This window comes from Anas acuta, chromosome 2 (assembly GCF_963932015.1).
Source record: "Anas acuta chromosome 2, bAnaAcu1.1, whole genome shotgun sequence".
Lineage (NCBI taxonomy): Eukaryota > Metazoa > Chordata > Aves > Anseriformes > Anatidae > Anas > Anas acuta.
The window spans coordinates 398,751-418,968 of NC_088980.1; the positions used below are offsets into that span (position 1 = coordinate 398,751).

The 20,218-nt window shown below is 48.5% G+C and overlaps 2 protein-coding genes and 1 long non-coding RNA gene across 5 annotated transcripts; 2 read left to right on the forward strand and 1 right to left on the reverse strand.

Moving 5' to 3' along the window:
• The first annotated feature begins 112 nt into the window (after positions 1-112).
• Positions 113-10,179, forward strand: ABCF2 (ATP binding cassette subfamily F member 2). 3 transcript variants are annotated; one of them, XM_068673033.1, is made up of 15 exons: positions 113-253; positions 488-661; positions 2,451-2,663; positions 3,441-3,623; positions 3,940-4,111; positions 4,265-4,360; positions 5,530-5,632; positions 5,720-5,815; positions 5,913-6,032; positions 6,502-6,591; positions 6,805-6,915; positions 7,142-7,204; positions 7,662-7,790; positions 8,626-8,829; positions 9,578-10,179. In XM_068673033.1, the coding sequence occupies exons 2-15, from the start codon at positions 508-510 to the stop codon at positions 9,713-9,715; spliced, it is 1,872 nt and encodes a 623-aa protein (XP_068529134.1). In that variant the 5' UTR covers positions 113-253; positions 488-507; the 3' UTR covers positions 9,716-10,179. The 3 variants fall into 3 exon arrangements, with proteins under 3 accessions (XP_068529134.1, XP_068529132.1, XP_068529135.1); XM_068673031.1 differs by having other exon boundaries at positions 114-253; positions 2,445-2,663; XM_068673034.1 differs by lacking the exons at positions 113-253; positions 488-661 and adding an exon at positions 1,832-1,949 and having other exon boundaries at positions 2,445-2,663.
• A 3,219-nt stretch (positions 10,180-13,398) lies between these two features.
• On the reverse strand, positions 13,399-15,527 carry LOC137851925 (uncharacterized). The gene is made up of 2 exons (XR_011093576.1): positions 15,362-15,527; positions 13,399-14,985 (listed from the first exon to the last, which is right to left on the reverse strand). It is a non-coding gene; the product is annotated as an uncharacterized lncRNA (long non-coding RNA).
• Positions 15,528-15,649: 122 nt separating this feature from the next.
• On the forward strand, positions 15,650-17,153 carry H2BK1 (H2B.K variant histone 1). The gene is made up of 2 exons (XM_068673035.1): positions 15,650-15,842; positions 16,478-17,153. The coding sequence occupies exons 1-2, from the start codon at positions 15,669-15,671 to the stop codon at positions 16,712-16,714; spliced, it is 411 nt and encodes a 136-aa protein (XP_068529136.1). The 5' UTR covers positions 15,650-15,668; the 3' UTR covers positions 16,715-17,153.
• Positions 17,154-20,218: the final 3,065 nt, after the last annotated feature.

The following is a 20,218-nucleotide window of genomic DNA, read 5'->3' on the forward strand; positions in this document are numbered from 1 at the left end:
TTCGCGCTTCCGCTTCCGCTTTTCTCTATGGTGCCGCGGCGGCCGCTCTACCCGCCGCCCGCGCCGGCTCTATGGTAGCGCGCCTGGCGCGGTGCACGCCGGGACGCGCAGTGCCCGGGAGCCGCCCGCGCGCGCGGGGCCGCCCGGCGCGGGTGACGTCTCGCGCTCTGATTGGCCGCTGCGCCGGGGGGCGGGGCGTGCGCACGCGGTGGCAGCTGTCCTGTTGCGACAGAAGGAACGCGCCGAGCGGCCGGTACGGGCGGCGGGGCCGGGCCTGGCTGGGGGGGGGGAACGGAACGGAGCGGGCCGGGCCGGGCCGGGCGGGTGGGTGGGCGGGTGCGGAGGCGCGGGGCGGGCGGCCCAGAGCGCAGCGGGCGGCCCTCGGCCGGGCCCGGCGGCGCCGCGTGCTCCGGGCCGGGGCGGAGAAGCGGGGCGGGGCGGGGCGGCCCGGCTCGGCGCGGCCTAACGGGCCCGTGTCCCCCCGCAGCCGCTCCCCTGCGCCTCGCCATGCCCTCGGACCTGGCCAAGAAGAAGGCGGCCAAGAAGAAGGAGGCGGCCAAGGCCCGGCAGCGGCCCCGCCGCGCCGCGGAGGAGAACGGCGATGCCGGGACGGAGCCGCAGGAGGCCCGGCCCCCCGAGGCCAACGGGACGGCGCTGCCAGGTGAGGGGCGGCCGCGGCGCGGGGCTGCCCGGCCCCGCCGGGACTCGCGAGCGCAGCCTCCGGGGGGTGCCCGGCCCGTGGCGCTGCGCCCCGTGGGGTCGGCCCGCTCGGTCCGTGTGCCCCGTGCAGCCGGGGCCTGCTGGCGGGCAGCGGCCGTACGCGGGTGTTGGTGCCCGTGAATTGGTGACTCGCGGCGCTCGTTGTTCCTCAGGGACCCTGCGGGCTTGCTGCTGTGCTGCACCGGGCCCGCTGCGGGGTCTGCTGTCAGGGCAGCTCCCTGCCTTTGGAGCCAGCAGGACACCTGTGGGCTGCGCGGTGCCTTTGTGCAGTGTGTGGCCGTGTTCCCTACGTTCTGACTTGAGGGTGCTGACTGAAGGCAGAGGGTGCTGGTGGCATCATTTCCCTCCCAAGCTGATACTGTCCTGATCTGGTATTTGATGTCCAGACACGCTTTATTTATTTATTTATTTATTTTGTACTGCAGACACTGCTGTAGGGTCTGGTTTCTTAACTAAAAATGATGCTGTTGTTATGAACTTCAGCCCAGCTGTGCTTCTGGGGTGCCCCTGGTTTGCAGAGCCTGACCCCCCTGAGGGAAGTAGGCAAGGTGAAGCTCATCGGTAGGGTTCATTCGTGCCCTTGGTTCAGCCGCCCGCTGACCCATGGACTGCCGGGCACGCCAGCTTTAATCCAGGCAGCGAGGACTTCAGGGTGTGTCAGCAGCGCGGTGCTTCGGGAGGCACCGAGCGCCGGGTCCGGGGGGCACGCCGGAGGATGCCCTCCCCGGGATCCAGGTTGTGCCGGCACCCCCGTGAACCTCTCCAGCCTGCCTCGTGCTGGTGCCGCCGGCACGGGCGCTGCGCGGCCGCGCTCCGACCGCGGGACCCCGGCGGTGCCCGCGGGCAGCGCCCGCCCCGAGCCCGCCCGGTGCCGCCGGCCGCGGGCGGGGTCTCGGCGCCCGCCCGGCCCGAGCCGGCCAATCGCCGCCCCGCTCCCCCGGCTCATTTGCATGGCGCCCTCCGATTGGTGGAGCCCGGGCCGCGCGGCGGCGGCGCGGGACCCGCACTTGCAGCGCTCCGGGAGCGGGGGGGGCGGCGCGCCCCGGGCCCGCCGCTCCCCTCCCGCCGCTCCCCTCCCGCTGCAGCGGCCGCAGGGGCGGGCAGGGCCTCACGGAGCAGTACACATCGGGCTGTAAGGCAGGGACGTTAGCGAGGCAGGAAATGTTTGCTTCTGCTGTAGGAGGAGAGGAAGAGGGAGTCTACAAAGGGACGTGTTACCTTAGGAGCTGGTAGGGCCTCTTCTAACGTTGCTGCTTCTTTTCTCACATCTCACCTGCTGCTTGTTTCCTGCCCGAGTTCTATTTAGGCCGTCCCTGCCCTTAAACTTGCAACCAAAAGTGTTTGAGCCCTTCCCCTGCCCCAGCCCTTTCTGCATTGAGGGTTAGTCCTACTGTGCGTGGACAACAGGTTGGCTGTTTGGGCTACTCACCGGGTTTTAATGGTCAGCAGTTATTTTTAGAGTGGGTGAAACTTTCTCTTAGACCATTTGATATCCATTTGCTGAGCTGAAAATTGAGTGCCATCGTCTCTAGGCTTCCTTGATATTTTTGTAGAAGGAGACACTGGTTGTTTTTTGTCATCGTGCTTATATTGGTTTAGGGGCTTATGGAATCAGAACGGCCTGGGTTGGAAGGGACCTCAAAGATCACCTGGTCCCAACCCCCCCCCCCCCCATAGGCTTCTCGTGTGTCTGTAATTCAGTAATCCTTCTGGTCTGTCTCTAGATACAGAGGTGGATGCTCTTACGAAGGAGATGGAGGACTTTGAATTAAAGAAAGCTGCTGCCCGTGCTGTGACAGGAGTGCTGGCTTCCCATCCCAACAGCACTGATGTGCACATCATTAACCTCTCGCTGACCTTCCATGGCCAGGAGCTGCTGAGCGATACAAAACTTGAGCTGAATTCTGGGAGGCGCTACGGCCTGATTGGACTCAATGGAATTGGTAAGCTGTAGGGCACAGAGCGACGGGTTTCTTGGAGCTCGGGGAAGGCTCTGTGCTGCTGAGAAGCTGGACACATTCGGGTGGTAAATGCTGGAAACCAGAAAAAAGGCTGTTAGACATGATGGTTTCACCTCCCACATCTCCCCACCCAGCCAGACCAGTTGCTACTAGGACTATGGGGTTGCATCCTGCCTTTGGACTAAGCATTTAGACTGTCTGCGGAGCCTAGAGTGGGATGCCTGGGCTCTGTGAACCCCTGATTCCTGTATGGAGGCTTTGTTTAACAGGGTCAATAAACTCAGTGGTGACGCTACTAGCCAGAGAACTTGCATAGTACGGAAGAGTAAGGAGATCTAGTCTGAATGGGAAAACAGCTGTCTGACCGCTGGGGAAGCTGGTGCTGTACATAGAGAGATGCAGAATATGGGTGTAATTGATGAGCTGGTAAGAGTGATGAGGTCATATCAGGCCCTTTAGTGATAAGTTCATTACGTTCCTATGTGTTAGAAGTCTGTAGAGTCTGGTGTCCTGGTAACAGATGTTAGACCTGGTTAGACAGCAGGAAATACACAGCAGAAATACAGCTCCCTAAGTCTGGGTAAGGGCTGAACTGCAATGGCTCTGCTAGGTCTCTAATTCCTCATAGGCAAGAATTTCCTAAGGATTTTCTTGGGTTGGAAAACGAGGGAATCAATGGGATCTGACTGCATTTTGTCTGTTTCTTTGTGACATATCTTACTGAATAAAAATAATTGTGGAGTGTCTGTCTGCACACAGGGAAATCCATGCTTTTGTCAGCTATTGGGAAACGAGAAGTGCCCATTCCAGAGCACATTGACATCTATCACCTGACCCGAGAGATGCCTCCCAGTGACAAGACCCCTCTACAATGTGTGATGGAGGTGGATACAGAGAGAGCCATGTTAGAACGAGAGGCAGAGCGTCTGGCTCATGAGGATGGTAAAGCTTTTCAGAGTCCCTGTGGACAAGGGACATTTCTTCCACTTTCCCTTCCCACTGAAGAAAGGGTCTTACCTGGGTTCCTTGGCAGAGTTTTTACATATTACTTTTTCTCCCAGCTGCCCGGTACTAGTTGAAAAGTCCACTTCTTTAGATGAAATTACCCAATGCGACTTCTTAAGAAGCGTCTAAGTCATAGGAGTGGATGGGGCTGACTAGTGATGAAGCAGATGGACTGTGAGCTATCTCAGCTGTACAGATGTGCAGCTGAGAGCCAATTACTGTTAGACGTGCTGACAGACAGGCTCTTTTTCAGCGGAGTGTGAGAAACTCATGGAGTTGTATGAACGTCTGGAGGAGCTGGACGCTGACAAGGCAGAAGCACGGGCCTCACGTATCCTGCACGGCCTGGGGTTTACACCAGCCATGCAGAGGAAGAAGCTGAAGGACTTTAGTGGTGGCTGGCGAATGAGGGTGGCTCTTGCTAGGTGAGTGGTATGCTGCCTGCTGCCTCCTGGGAAAATGCCTGTCTGATCCTGATGCTGCAAAGCCACATACACAGTTCTAAGAACTCAGAGGAGAGCTGAGAGGCTTTGGGTACCTGCATTTACCCTGTGCTGTCATCTCCCCTCTCCTTTTAGAGCCCTCTTCATTCGTCCATTCATGCTGCTGCTAGATGAGCCCACAAACCACCTTGACTTGGATGCCTGTGTGTGGTTGGAAGAAGAGCTGAAAACGTAAGCATGAAGGAGTTTGCAGCTTCCGTAGGTTGTAGTTTTCTGCTGGAACATCTTGTCAGCACATGAGCAAGTGCTACAGGAGTAACTGTCTGTAGTTCTTGTGGCTATGTAACTATGCTGCATTACTAATTGTACTTACATATTTTTAGTAGCTTAGTGGGTAGTATTGGTGATAGGAGGGCGGTTGGACTAGATGATCTTGTAGGTCCTTTCCAATCTCGTATTTCTATGATTCTATGATACCTTGTGCTTGCTGCTAAATGTTACGGTTCTTGATGCAAGGGTAAAGAATTCAAGATAAGTCTGTCTCTTCCTTACTGAAAAAAGTGAGAAATACTGGTACAGGTTAAAATTACTTCCTGAAAGCCAGGAGCAGAGCTGGGAGGCATGTACCAGAACCATGTGCTGTACCAGTAGTGTAAACTTTCTAGACCTGGCCTCCAGCACAGCTTTTTGCATATTGTTTCTCTCTTCAACTGTAGTGTCTGTGTCTGTTGGTTTCATCTTGTTCTAGTATGTGGATGCAACTGTTTTTTGTTAAACAAAGTTAAAATGTTAATGCTTAAGGCAAAAGATTTAGGAATAGCTGTGAAGTCTAGGTTATTTGGGTTGTGTGTTAAAAGGACTGTGTGTATAAGCACGAGAAGGGCTTTTCATTTGCAGAGATTATTCTTTCAGCTGTCAGATGAACCTTTTGTCTGTTTTATATATCAGGTGTTTTAGGAAAGTAATTTGAACCTCTCTCTTTTGGGGAAGAGGCTTTAGCCAGTCATTTTACCAACTTGGAAAGGAACCTGTGATAGAGAACCTAAGAGATGGTAGGCTGTAAAAAGGTGAAAATGAGAAGCAAAAGTTGAAACTTCTTAGAAGTGTGACACCAGTGGAGTTCTGCATCAGTAGCAGTAGTAATCCACCACAAAGGTAGCCAGCTCTCGACTCTTCATGAATATGGACGAAGAGTGCCTTATGATGAAGGATGTCTTAGAAAGCTGGTCATTGCTGCTTTACTGCAAATTTCCTGAAGCATCTCTACGGCTTCTATCTTTTTGTTCTTAATCTGGCCGTAAACAAGAAAGATCTGTTGCATGTAAATCCTTTGTCACCATCAGGGCCAACAAGCAATTCTTTTCCTAGCTTGGTCTCTATTAAGTTTTGTGGTGCCACAGGTTCAAGCGGATCCTTGTGCTGATATCCCACTCCCAGGACTTCTTGAATGGTGTCTGCACCAACATAATCCACATGCACAACCGCAAACTGAAGTACTACACAGTGAGTGAATGGTGTCTTGTGCAACTAACAGAAACAGAGGAACTCTCCTCTGGGGCATGTCTGATGTTTTGTGGTCTCTCTCTCTAGGGAAATTATGATCAATATGTGAAGACTCGCTTGGAACTAGAAGAAAACCAAATGAAGCGTTTCCACTGGGAACAAGATCAGATTGCACACATGAAGGTATCTGCCTAGTTGCATGAACATCTTCCTGCCTATGCAGCCATGCACCTCTAGCCTTTGTATCATGGCTTTTGGCTAACTCTGTATTTCATTGCAGAATTACATTGCGCGATTTGGTCATGGTAGCGCAAAACTGGCCAGGCAAGCTCAGAGCAAGGAGAAGACCCTTCAAAAAATGATGGCTTCTGGATTGACAGAGAGAGTGGTGAACGATAAGGTGGGATCAGACGTGGGATTGCATCTAGTGATCAGTGTAGGAAACTTGGGCCAGATAAGCAAAATGAACTTTAGCCGATGACAGGAATGGCTGACACAGCTGAGAGCAAAAGTAGAATTCCCTTCCAGATTCCTGTACTGAATATAGGATATTGCTGAAGAGTGGAAGGAGGAGACTTTTTTTTTTTCCTTCCAATGGAGAGAATGGGATTTATCATACCAGTAAGGCCATTTTTTAGACACAGAAATGAATGTCTGAAAGTTGGAGAAGATCAGGGAGGATGCTCAGAGCAGCTCCTGCTAATTTGAAAAGTATAAGCACCCATTTGCTTCAAAGGAAAAGAAATAGGGAATCATTAGCCAGCAGATAAACCTGTGAATGAGTTGCCAGAGGGAACAGGGAGTGAAATAAAGGGATTGATCTGTATGTGCTCCAGGGTGTCTAACAAGTGGATATTCTATGTTGACAGACTTTGTCATTCTATTTCCCTCCCTGTGGAAAAATCCCCCCTCCTGTCATCATGGTGCAGAATGTAAGCTTCAAATACTCCAAGGACGGGGTGAGTATAGCGAGTGTGCATGGGTTGTATGGAGTTTACTTGTATCCTCTGCCTTGTAATGGGGGCTTTTGGGTAACTTTTCTAATCAGGTGGATCAGATTTCTTGGCAGTGTTAATGCTGAGTCTGCTGAAGACAGAGCTTTACAGGTGCAGCATGTAGAGTCTAAGTAGTAATGGAAAGGCATAATATGTCATAATTTATGTGGTTTGCAGCCATGGATCTATAATAACTTGGAGTTTGGGATTGACCTGGATACCCGTGTAGCTCTTGTTGGACCCAATGGAGCTGGAAAGTCAACACTGCTGAAACTGCTCACAGGAGAGGTATGCTCCCAGCATTGTCTAACCTGTTCTGTCCCTTTATTCTTCGGGTAGTCTTCAATGAAGCTGCATTTATTTGTGAGAGCACCCCTATCAGACTTTGGAAATCCTGAAGTTTTGCTGCAGTATAGGGCTTTTGCTGTCATGCTATATGTTCAGACATACAGAGGGCTGGCATACAGTGAAAGAAGGGATTTTATGGTGAAATACTTCTGTCTTCTCTTTGTAGCTGCTGCCCACAGACGGGATGATCCGCAAGCACTCACATGTAAAGATTGGTAGATACCACCAGGTACTCCCTACAGCAACTACCATGGACATGAAATGCTGAGGAAAAAACTGACAGGAATGGGGAATCTTGTCCCTCTATTTCTGCTTCTAAAGGCCCATCCTGCTGCTGGTTTTCCATGCCTTGAGCTTGGGGAGGGAGCTGTTCTTTTGGCAGAATGGACTCTAGCCAATGTTCTTGCCCTGAAAAGTGGCTTGCTGTGGTCCTTTTTTTTTTTTTAGCCTCTCACCTTTTACTGTAGAGATGGTTGTCCCTTGCTTGATATTGGACAAGCACGCTATTCTGAAGCAGCACTCCTGCTCCTGAAATGGAGTCTGCTTCCATAACGTTTCAGCACAGTGAACATGCCAGGGGTGGGGTTATCATCTCATGGATTCTGCTGCTTTGCTGGCACCAGAGAGGTATAAGGGGGGAGATGGGTGGCATGCACAGCCTGAAGCTGGCTTTTGTTCTCTGTTAGCACTTGCAAGAGCAATTGGACTTAGACCTCTCACCCTTGGAATACATGATGAAATGCTACCCAGAGATCAAGGAGAAGGAGGAGATGAGAAAAATCATTGGCAGATATGGTCTGACAGGGAAGCAGCAGGTCAGTATGAGCTGTTGAAGTTTTCTTTTTATGCATTAAGGAAGTAGAGCTGTTGCATTTTCTGTTGTTCTACAGATACCTGACAGTGTGATGCAGAATGCAGCGTGGTGCACCACAGCATCTAAATGATTTTTCCATCTCTGTCTTTAAAATTGGAGAAAAAATAACTCATGGCTCACAGTAACTTACTTTGCGTTGCAGCAATTTATGGGTTGAAATGTGTGACCTCCTCGGAACCCAGGTGAAGGAAGAAGGGTTATGGCATAGTGCTAGCCTCAATTATATTTCAATTATAACTTGAACTAGGTTGCTTATCTCTATTTCTGAGATGAATGCCAGTCAGAAATGCCAGAACATATTCTCAGCTGGGTGTGGGGAACACATGGTTCAAGCAAATGAGCGTTGAATCTCTAGTGGTGCTCTAACTAAACACTCCACCCTCCTGTATTTACATTTTGGTGGGAGTTGTCATCATCACTGCAGTTAGCCTTGATTTTTACACTGTTCTCCATTTGTCACTCAAGAAGTTGAGAGTAGGTTTAGGCTTTTGTCAGGATGCAATGAACATTAGGCAGATCTCAATTAACTTTCCTTTGGAACCTCTAACACAAGCTGAATCTTGCTGTGGACACCCCTTTTTCAGAAGCCTTTGGAATTCACTTGTTTTGCTGGTAAAGGAAGCCTAGTCTAGTTGTAAGCCTACATTTGTCCTCTTGTGTCATGTAGCTGCAGCAAACACAGTTTGAACTGTGAATATTTTGTGGTCGGTGTGGCATCTAGGAGCTGGTGCTATAAGGTACCCTGCAGAGCTGCAAATAGTGTCTGTGTTTGTCAGGTGAGCCCCATTCGGAACCTCTCTGATGGGCAGAAGTGCCGCGTGTGCTTTGCATGGCTGGCCTGGCAGAATCCTCACATGCTTTTCCTCGATGAACCCACCAACCATTTGGACATAGAAACAATAGATGCTCTGGCAGATGCTATCAATGAATTTGAAGGAGGAATGATGCTTGTCAGCCATGACTTCAGACTCATCCAGCAGGTAAGAAGAGTGATGAATTTTGGCAAACCAACTTTCCAACACTGAGTAATTAAAGCAAGATGTTTTCAACTGTTTTCAGCTGTTCCTTATCCTGAAAAGATGCGTGAGTGAAAAATATCACTGCATATGATTCCCTTGCCATGTTCATGTGGAATAATTACCTAACCTTGGAAAACATTGTAGGCATGTGAAAGAAAAAAAAGTGCTAAAAATGAAGAGTAAGTTAAATGGAAATCATGACACATGTGGAGGCTTTAACTAGATTGTTTTAAATGATACTGGAGTAGTTCTAGCAGTTTTCTTTATCACTCCATCTCTACATGTTAAGGAGGTCACTCCATATACACAGAAATATCAGGTGTTGATTTATCAACCATAGCTTTGTCTGCAAGTTCAGATACAATTTTATTTTTGTGTGATATGCAGTGCAACATATCTGGGTAGTTCATGTCAAGAACTACCTTTTCTGATTCCCAGCTTAGCATTATTCCATGAATGAAAAAAATAAATGTAGAGGGTTCAAGGACTGTTAGTTCTAAAGTCCTGTATAAATTATTCAGAAAACACCAGGTGGGATATTTCACTGCAGATATCTTTGGTAGTCAAATGTGTGAAACTCAATAGACTCTCTACTTGCTTAATAGACTCTCTCTCCTTCAGAGAGTAGATTTTGGTTAATTTTATATTTTTGGTAAAATTATAAAATGCTGCACTACAAACTTTCCTTTCCTTGTGTATTTGCTTCTAGGTTGCACAGGAGATCTGGGTCTGTGAGAAGCAGACAATCACAAAGTGGCAAGGTGACATCCTCGCCTATAAGGAACATCTCAAGTCAAAGTTGGTGGATGAAGACCCACAGCTCACCAAGAAGACCCACAATGTGTGAGCTCTAGAGCAGTCGGTCAGGTGCTCTCTGTGGAGACTGACAGTGGCCAACATGACTCACTCACCTGCCGACTGGAATGGGACTGCTGCTATCTCTGTGGCTGTGTTCTAGGATTGCTGCAATACTGCTTTCCCTTGACTTGCCTTGCACCTCTGTATCTGGACAGATCTCTTCTCTCCTGATCTGGCTGCATTTGGGCAACCATTTCCATATTTAGATGATGTCCCATCTGAGCCAGGCCTTGGAATCTAACGGTCTGGGGTCGTGGCAGTTAGGGTGTCTGAGTTGCAGTGATACAGAAGTGAAGACCCCAGCCCAGCTTACCCTGCCTCCTCCTTCCCAATTTCTGCTTCGGTTTAGATACTTCACTTCAAACTCCTCTGGCCTTGGTTTGTTTTTAACTATTATTTAACAGTGTAATTAACAGATCTGCCTGATCAGTCAATAAAGAGGGAAGAACAGTCTTGTTTTGTGAGCTGTAGTAGTTATTGGGGCATGCTGGGGCAGATCAGCCAGTACTGAGCTTTACGAGTAAGGATGCAGGGCTCTCATATGAAGTGAGGGTTTGTTTCTTTACTATTGCCAAAGTCCTCTTGTTATGACCAGAATTTGTGGTATAAATGAAGGTGTGAGTACTGGGCTCTGGAATTGTACAGAGCACAGTATGATGATTCTTGCAGCTGGGAAAACTGCTAATTCACACGTTGAACACTGGGTTTTCCAGATAATGACAGAAGGGGGAGCAAGCCACACATGCTTTTTTTTTTTTTTTCTCTTGTTAACAAATACAACTTTAAAGGGTTCCAAAGATTTGAAATTAGAGAGTTAACATAGATCTATAGAATACCAGCACTTGTTCTCTACAACAGAGCAACTTAGATGCATCTTTTTTCCTTCATCTTGAATTCTGTGGATCTAATATGAGGCTCCTATTAAATCTGGATTTTTGGACTATGAACTAATTATTTCTTCCTTTCGGGTTTAACTAAACAAGACTAATCAGCTAAAGTTAGTTTAACTTTTCTTTGTTGTTCCTGACAATTTTTTTAAAAGCTGTTGTTTAAACTGCACTTTGCCACAGCAGCTTGAATAATTTATTGAATAAAATACTTCTTCATGTATTTTTAAAACAATGAGAAGACACTAAAAAAGTAGCAAATCAAACTAAATACCTTCTTATGATCACGAGCTATCATTTTCATTACTTATGACACGTGTGTGGCAGCACTGGTCATGTGAAAGGTTACAGAATCACAGAATCACAGAATTTCTAGGTTGGAAGAGGTTCACGTAATCCAATAACCTATTCCAACAGGACACATTGACAGAGAATTTGAAGAACAAGACAAAAATGTAGTTATACTTTCTCAGATGCTGTCTGTGGCTCTGGCCTTTTGAGCAAAGTAATTTTGCTCAAAAAAGTCTTCTCTGCCCATAAACAAGGGGTTTGGAACCAGATGATCTTTAAGGTGTCCCTGCCGACCTGAGCTATTCTATGAAAGTATTCCCTTGCTTTTTCCAAAGGGACCATCCAAGTTGTAGACTGCTGCTGTGGAAGCACTGTGTGTGTATCATCCACAGGACAAATGTCACAGGAGGAGCTGCTTCCAGTAGATACTGCAGAACATTTATTTTTTTCAGTGTTTTTAGCAATGATTGGAGATTGAGGGGGAAAAAAGTGTTTTCTACGAAAATAATGCAGATTAATATAAATGTTTAAGTTAGCTTTGCAGAGAAGTCTAGAATGCACTGAAAGGTCACTTGAATGAGTATGTCATAGTGTGGTACCTGGAAGCTAACAGAGGTAGTGAAGGAGAAAAAGCAAGCTGCACACAAGTAAGTAGGGTAAAGACTGACTGGTAGCACAGAATTTAAAATGAGAATCGATGAATGCAAGTCTTCGTTAGTCCTGCTCTCTAGGTTTTAAAAAGATGTTGGTGAGTTGACAAGGGTTGCAAAGTAGCTATGAGAATGATGAGGTCTGGAAGTCTTGCCTGAGGCTACAGCTGTTCCTTTTGCTGTTGCTTATTCTTAGTAAAAGCTTGGCAGTGACTCTATCACCACGTTTCATATCTGTGTACTCAAGGACCATGGTGGCAATAATAAATGCAGGTTATCATCTTAGACTGAATTCTCTGGGAGTGGTAAATTCTGAGGAGGGCATAGGAATATTGGAATGAGAGAGCAGGCGTGCTTGGAGAATTCTTGTTAGGCGATGGAGCAATGTATTGGGTTTACATGGCAAGGTTTTGGTAGTGGGGGGCTGCAGGGGTGGCCTCTGTGAGGAGAAAGCAGAAGCTGCCCCATGTTAGGTAAGGAACAGTTCCAGACAGCTCCACAGGGACCCGCTGCTGCCCAGAGCTGGGCCAATGAGCAAAGTTGTTTGCCCCTGGGAAAGCGGAGAAAGGGAAAAAAACTGCTGCACAACAGCAGCTGGGTGAGAGAGCCCTGCAGACACCAAGGTCAGTGAAGGGGGACAGGAGGTGCTCAAGGCTCACAGCAGCAGTTCCCCTGCGGGCTGTGCAGGGAGAGGCCCCTGGTGGAGCAGGCTGTCCCCCTGCACCCATGGGTCCCACATGGAGCAGATCTCCACGCTGCAGCCCCCCCATGGGTGGAGGAGGCCCCGGTGGAGCAGGTGGCTGTGGCCTGGAGGAGGCTGCGGCCTGTGGAGAGCCCCCGCAGGAGCAGGCCCCGGGCCGCAGCTGCAGCCATGGAGAGGAGCCCACGGGGAGCAGGGGGCTGGGGGGAGCTGCTGCCCACCCTTGGGTGCCCGTGCTGGAGCAGTTTGGGACTGGGGGATGGACCCCGTGGGACTGAGCTGTGTGGGAGCAGTGCTTGAGGAGCTGCTGCCTGTGGGCAGCCCCTGCAGGCTCAGTTTGGGAAAGATGGCATCCCGTGGGAGGGACCCCACAGGGAGCAGGGGCAGGTGAAGGAGTGGCAGAGACAAAGCATCAGGGACTGACCACAGCTCCCACTCCCTGTTCCTCTGCGCCACTCAGGGGGAGGTCATAGAAGAGGTTGGGTAGAGGGGAGATTTGTTTATTTAGTTAGTTTCTCACTGCTCTAGCTTGTTAGTAATAGGTAATAGATTTTATTAATCTCCTTATGCTGCATCTGTTTTGCCTGTGATGATAATTGTTGAGTGATCTCCCTGTCCTTATCTCAACGCTTGAGCCCTTTTCATCATATTTTCTCCTCCCTTGGAGGAGGAGGCGTGAGAGAGTGGTGGTGGTGCAGCTGAGCTGCCTGCCTGAGTAAAAGCACCACAAGCAAATAGGAGAGTTATGTTAGCTGTCTGCTGCTACAAAGCAAGAGAAGAAATTGAGTTGCAGATTCCTGATTTAGCAAACAAGTCCATAGCTACATGTTCAAAGCAGAAGTAGCTCTAAATGCACTAGAGGTCACAGTATGCCAGGATTTGTAAAATTGAATATCTATGCATGTTTTAGCAGTCTAGTTTTTCAGCCTTGATTTAAACTTGTTCAGTGGTGACAGTTTGTCAGACTGCACTGAAGCAGCTCTGGCAGACGTCTGTCCTGGAGTACTGATTGCTGTGTGAGAGGCAGACACTAGCCAGGGCAATGGCATTTTGCAGTGTTTCAGCTAGGGCTTGTCTAATCATGCACAAAAGCAAAACTGTATCTAGACAAATTAAGAAAATTGCTCCTTATCTGCTTGAATAGTAAAAGAACTGTCCTAGAGCCTCTGCACAATTGCTCTTGCCTGTAGTCTGACAAAGAAGTTGCCTATAACACAGCTACAACTAGAAGTGGCAGATATAACTTCAAGTGCAGTTGTGTGATTCCTTCATCACTGTGGTCAATACATACATCACAAAAGTAGCGCAATGATAAGTCAAGCCAAACACACAGCTTCCAGAATGGACAGCCATTAGCACATGTGATATAGGGAAACAGATTTGTGCGAAAGTAGTAAGAATGTGTTAATTCCATAAATATGGAAACACAAATTTGACTATACTGCTGAGTGGATGAGCTTCCATCCTTGCTATATGATGGATCCCAGTGTTCAATGCTGTCACTGATCCATGTCCATCAAAGGGTTTCCTTCTAACTTAACATTTTCTCAGAAACAAACAAACAAACAAACAAAAAACAATAAAAACAACACAGAAAAAAATACGTGTGTATAACTGCCAATGCCAGACACAGCTGTAGCTGGGGACAGGTATCACTTATAACACATAAAAACTTTATTAGCATTGGAGATCTTTTGTGTGCTCTGACTGATGGAAAAGGTAAATAGTTCCAGTCACAGAGAACACTCCACACCCAGCTAAAGCATCTCTGCCATTTACAGCTTGGTAAATCATTTGGTGGGTAGAGCATACATCAGAGAGGGAAGCCCTGCACTTAACCAGTGCATGGCCTCTTTCAAAAGAAAAGTGGTGATGTTGCCAGCTCCTTCCTCCCAGAATGAATCATCCACTACCTCTTGATGTTGACAGACATCAATGTATATGCTACTTCTATTCCCAGAAGGATCTTGCTACCTCTTACCTTCTGTGCCCAAGCCTCCACATTCCCATTTCTTCCCTCTTATTCCCCTCCACAGATGTGCTGGCATGCATGTCCCACACGTTCATTCACGTTTCAGTTGATGGGTGCAAGAAACCCCTCTGTCACTGTGACTTCTATTTGCACTAGGGATGGGCCATCAGATGCCTCCCCATGAGGACAGACCTAGAACAAAACTGAATTCAGTGAAATGCTATTGGCCCTACTGACAGTGACTGATGCAGGATGGCTCCCAGGCTCAGCCCTTGGAAGATGAGACTTGCTAAGGATTTGCCATGTGAGCAATATAATGTAAGCCCCTGCATAGGAGACAGTGTGCAGGGCACTGCAGAGATATGGACGTCCCCTCAGCTGGAGGTATATATTAGTATTGCAATTTTGCAAAATATGTGTTTTGGTGCCTGCTGAGAGAAAGGCTTCATTTTCTCTTCTGTTCAGACTAAAGTAACACAGCTCTACTATGTTGCTGGATTTTTTTTTCTTTCCTTTTTTCCCTGGCACAGCCTAATTTCTGTATTATAATTATCACCACTAGTGTGATCATTGGTTTCCAAGACAGATCAAACACACGCTCAGGATGTCGGCCCTCTCCTCCTACTGCTTCCCTTCCGTCCTTCCCTTGAAGAATCTGTTGTGTGAAGCAGGCAGGATGACCCAGCCCAGACTGGGTGAGATGTTATCTGCAGGTTCGTGCCCAGTGCGTGCCACCAGTAAGAACAGAGTCAGAATCCACTGTGGGAGGAACACTGGCTGTTAGGAGGTTGTTTAATGCTATCATTCAGTCACTAGACCAACGTTACGTTCATTTACCGAGTCTCAACTGACTGTACCACCTGTGCCACAGCACAGAGGTGGCTGTCCTGGGTCCGTCCCCTCCCAGCTCTTGCTGCACCCCCAGCCTGCCCGTTGGCAGGACAGAGCAAGAAGCTGAGATGTCCTTGGCTTAGTATAAGCATTGCTCTGCAACAATTAAAACATCAGGGTGTTTTAGCACTCTTCTCATCCTAAGCCAAAACATAGCATTCCACCAGCTACTAGGAAGAAAATTAACTCTGTTCTAACTGAAACCAGGACAGTGGCCCAACACATTTGATTCTGGATCCAATACCTCGAGTACTTCAGTTTACACCCTTCCACCAAAGCAGAAACCCTCCTTTCATCAGACCCAGAATTAGCTCTTTTCTGGTGCTTCTGCCCCATGTGAATGGGACACTACTGTTCTTATGCATGTCTGCCAGTATTACCTTCAAGCTTCTCAGGTCTAAAAGTTTAATTGAATCAGTGCCTTTAAGGCTGGCTGCCCTGTGGCTAGTGCCAAGTGGAATCATCAGCCACAGATGTGCATCCCTCACACTCCCTGGGGACTGCACCTGAGGCATGTGAAGGGCTGCTGCCTTTGCTATATAACTAACCCCATGGTAGCTCATGGTTGCTCTGTTAGAGCTTGCTCAGGGGAAGGGGTTAAGATGAGTGCAGAGGCTGGGAAGAAGCGTGGTGGTCATGCTTCGACTTCTGGAGACAGGAAGTCTAAGAGAAAGCCCAAAAGAAAGGAAACCTATTCAGTTTATATCTACAAAGTACTGAAGCAAGTGAGTAAATGTTTCTCTAGTGGTAAGAACTGTTTCACATGTAAAACTACTTCTGCTCACTGTGTGTTAACTCTGTAAAAAGGAAAAGAGGAAAATGTGCTTTTTAGTGAGATAAAAAAAAACTGAGTGAGACAGTATAGAACTCCAGCTGAGTATAAAAAGGGGTGTGGCAACAAATCTCTCAGTAGGAGATGAGACGGATCTGGATCAGAAAGGGTTTCATAGGCAGAATGAACTCTACTGTATGACTCTGTATAAAGAAGTAACTGAGTAGAAATCAGTTTTACCTGTCATTCTCCCTATGAGTAAGTATTAAAAATTTCATAATTTCTGGAGATTTTGAGACTTGTTAGCCTATGTTGGGGAGAGGAGAAAGTCTTTGGAGAGGTGGCCATAGTGTGGGAGACCTATGCTCCTTGTAGGATTGTTTTCCCTGTGGGACCATTCAGAGGCTCCTGGCAGTGCAATGTCACAGCCAATGCAGTACCACAGGGACCTCTTCAGTCCAATGGAACTGGAATGCAACATGAGAATCCAGGGGGTGGGAGGAGGAAGGAGGGCCCTTTTCCTGGCAGTGTGGGGTCTCACTGCCTGGTGATGGTGATATGACGCAGCACTTGGTTACCATTTCACAGGTGCACCCCGACACTGGCATCTCCTCCAAGGCCATGAGCATCATGAACTCCTTTGTCAATGATATCTTCGAGCGCCTGGCTTCAGAGGCCTCCCACCTGGCCCAGTACAACCACCGCTCCACCATCACCAGCCGCGAGGTGCAGACGGCTGTGCGGCTCCTGCTGCCTGGCGAGCTGGCCAAGCATGCTGTCTCTGAGGGCACCAAGGCTGTCACCAAGTACACCAGCAGCAAGTGACCGCTGGGCCACAATTAAACCTTTCTGCCTTGGCTGCACCCCATCTGCCATGGCTCTGTGGGGTTGTGTTGAGGGGGGGTGTCACTGTTGGGCGTGGGCACCGGTGGGGCCTGTGCAGCCTAAACTTAGTTTGGAACAAAAGTAATTGAAGTGGTTTATATAGAGAAGATTGTATCAAATCATCAACTTAATAGATAATGTCACAGTCTTGTCACTTCTAATTTTTAGAAAGAATTGCTTTGGCTTTAATTAGTTCTATATGTTAACTAGAGCACCCAAATAGCACGTAGTTGTTTCTGAGTTATCTAGCTCTCAGCAAATTGTTAACATAGATCATGGATGGTGACTCTACTTCTTGTGGAGTCCTGTGGAATTTGGTATTTGGTCTGATGTAACAGTAAAAGCAAAATCTGCAAATACACTTTAAAAACACAGATAATGTCTTTGCCTCATAATTTATAATGCAAAGGTTAGTTTGACTTATGGACATCGGGATTGTTATGATATGGACATCCGTCCCTCTCTGGGATGGGGAGAGAAATGGGAAAGTGAAGCCTGTGAGTTGAGATAAAGACAGTTTATTAAGTCAGGAAAACAATAATGACAATAAAAATAACAATAACAACAATGATGATGATAATAGTACTACTACTAATGTGTACAAACAAGTGATGCACAATGCAATTGCTCACCACCCCCTGACCAATGCACAGCCTAACCCCAAGCAGTCCAACCCCCCTCCCCCGGCTAGCCACCCCTATCTGTTGTTTAGCATGACCCCAGATGGTATGGAATACCCCTTTGGCTAGTTTGAGTCACCTGTCCTGGGTCTGTCCCCTCCCAGCTCTTACTGCACCCCCAGCCTGCCTGCTGGCAGGACAGAGCAAGAAGCTGAGATGTCCTTGGCTTGGTGTAAGCACTGCTCTGCAACAATTAAAACATCGGGGTGTTATCAGCACTCTTCTCATCCTAAGCCAAAACATAGCATTCTACCAGCTACTAGGAAGAAAATTAACTCTGTTCTAACTGAAACCAGAACAGCCTCTTTGCACCAGTCCAAGTTATCAGCATTCAGTTTATCTATTTGTACCAGAGTAGAGACAGAAGTCCCACTGACACAGAGGGAAAGTTTACAGTGAGTGGAATTTTTCTTATAAGGAATTTTCAAAAGTCTATTTTTGTCCTAGTGAAAAATTCTCCCTTTCTGGTATGGGGAAAAGAAATAGTGCAAAAAGCAGCTGGACTGGCAGGAGACACAAAGGGGATTTTCTTTACAGAACTTCTAGATGTCATCTCTCTTGTTGCTTCCAATGGCTTTAGAGGGAGCTTTGTTCAGTGGAGTTATAAACTGTGCTGGGACTGAGGGTCCTGTGCTCTGCCTCAGATCATTATGTTAATGACTGGTCCTGGCCACTTCTCAAGCTGACAAGGAAGTTTGTAATCCCAGGTACTTCTTACCCAAGTGAGGCCCTGAAGGGAACATTAGTGGATTGTTTGCTATAGTGGTCTATGTGGGGCTTGTGCAGCCCAAAGGGCTGAGAGTGAGTGCTGTGTCCAGACTAATGGTGGTGAGCTGATTTACAAAGCTGCCCCCAGGTTTCTACATGGAGCTGTCACCTCTGGGTCTATGGTAGAATAAAGATGTGGGCTATGCTCTGAGCTGAGACGTAGTGGAGCTTTGCCGCCTTGATGGTGGGACTGGATGTTCCCATTCCAAGGTCTCCCAGTGGCAGCAAAAACAGGGGTAGGAGTACCAGGAGGAGGAGGACCGGAGCTGTGGTGGAACCCAGGTTACTGTGTGTGGGGCAGTCTCAGATTTCACAGGGCTTGTGAGGTGGTGACGAGTCTCATGAGCTATGGAGCCACGACAGGTGCTTGTCTGTGTGACCAGGGTCAGTGTGTCTCAGCAGCGGGGTCACGGACAAGATGCTCCCGGAGTACAGGAGGTGGCAGAGCTGGGACTGAACGCATCACCTCTGGTCCCAGCCCTATTGCTCCAGCGTGGAGAAGGGGGATGATGAGGTTGTACTGGGTGCTCTGTTTCCTTCTGACTGCAGGACAGCATTGAATAGTGCTCTTTTCCTGTAGCGCCCTGCCACATAAACTGGAACTGGTCTGGAGCACAAGTGTTAGAGCAGTCTCCCACCTGACAGGGCTGTGGTCTCTTTATTCCCTCCAGCAGTTGCAGCCAGTGCTGTGGGGTGGCTGTGCAGCTGCTGCAGGTGGAAGAGCAGATGGACCTGGGGTGCCTGTGAGACAGGTTCATGGGGGAGATTCGAGGGGATGTGGAGTGTTGGAAACAGGCCTGGGAGAGTCCAGCTGAAGAGCCGGGTTGTGGGCACGCTGCCATTTTGCATCTGAAAGGTCAGCAGTCCCTCTCCTCGCCTGGGCTGTGCTGGTGCTCCCTATGGCACCGCGTCTGCATCTCCCCAGCGGCACTTTGGTTTCCCCGGCCCCAGATGTGCAGTCATGCTTTTTGTGGGATGGAAGTGCCCGAACAGAGCTCGGAACTGCAGTTCTGCTTCTGCCCTGGAGGTGGTTCTCTCCGACTGCCTGATCTCAAGCGTATTTCTTCCTGAGCAGGAGCCTGGTGCTGCCTAGCTCCGAGCAGGCTGCCTTTGGACCATGTAACTTTCCCTCTGTGGTAGCCTGGTTTCCTTAGCAGATAGCTGGGCAAGGTGCTGTTATACTGGGAGACAAGAGTGGCTGTCTCCTGACAGGTCCAGTAGAGCATCTAGCACTGGGTGAGCCCAAAAGGGGTAAGGCTTTAGTGGTGCAGGTGCTTGGTTGTCCAATACTGCAATTGGTGTATCCCACTCCTGCTTCATGTCTCCAACACAGGTTTTTTTTATTATTATTATTATTATTTTTAATTTTTATTTTTATTTTCTCTAGGGACCACAAAGGATGGAATTGGTGATTGGCCCCATGTCCCTTCTACATCACTGTTTTCTCAGATCTGGAAGTGCCTACAGCACAGATGCATCAAGCTTGGGTGGCAGAAGGAGATGTTTGGTCTTGGAATGGCAAGTTCTGCACTGAACCTGTCCAGATTGTCTTTTCTGCATTTCCCCATGGGGGCAGGTTCGACCCCCCTGTGCAGGGGCCATGCTGCTCACTTCCCCACAGTATGTCCAGATGGAGCTGCTCTGATAAACCTGCACAAGATGTTGTACGTGGTCTATCTCTGGAGGGGCTACTCTTTGTGCCTCTCTGATGCTTTTGTGAGGACAGCTTCACAGCTCAGCTTCTTCCAGACTGGACTTGTGGCTCCATGGCTGTTTGTGCCCTGGTGCTCTGTTGGATCATGAGGGGTCTGAATGAAGTTGTTTTGGGAGGAGGGAGTAGGCTGTGCCAAACAGCAGGGAAATTGGTTGCTCTAAGAGTGATCCAGAAGCCAGTAAGAAGCAAATGTTAGCTTGGAGCCCATGCAGTTACTCTTCCAAAGTGTCATGGGACTGCCTCGGTCTGTGCAAGTCTGTCTTTTTTCCAAGTCTCCCAGTG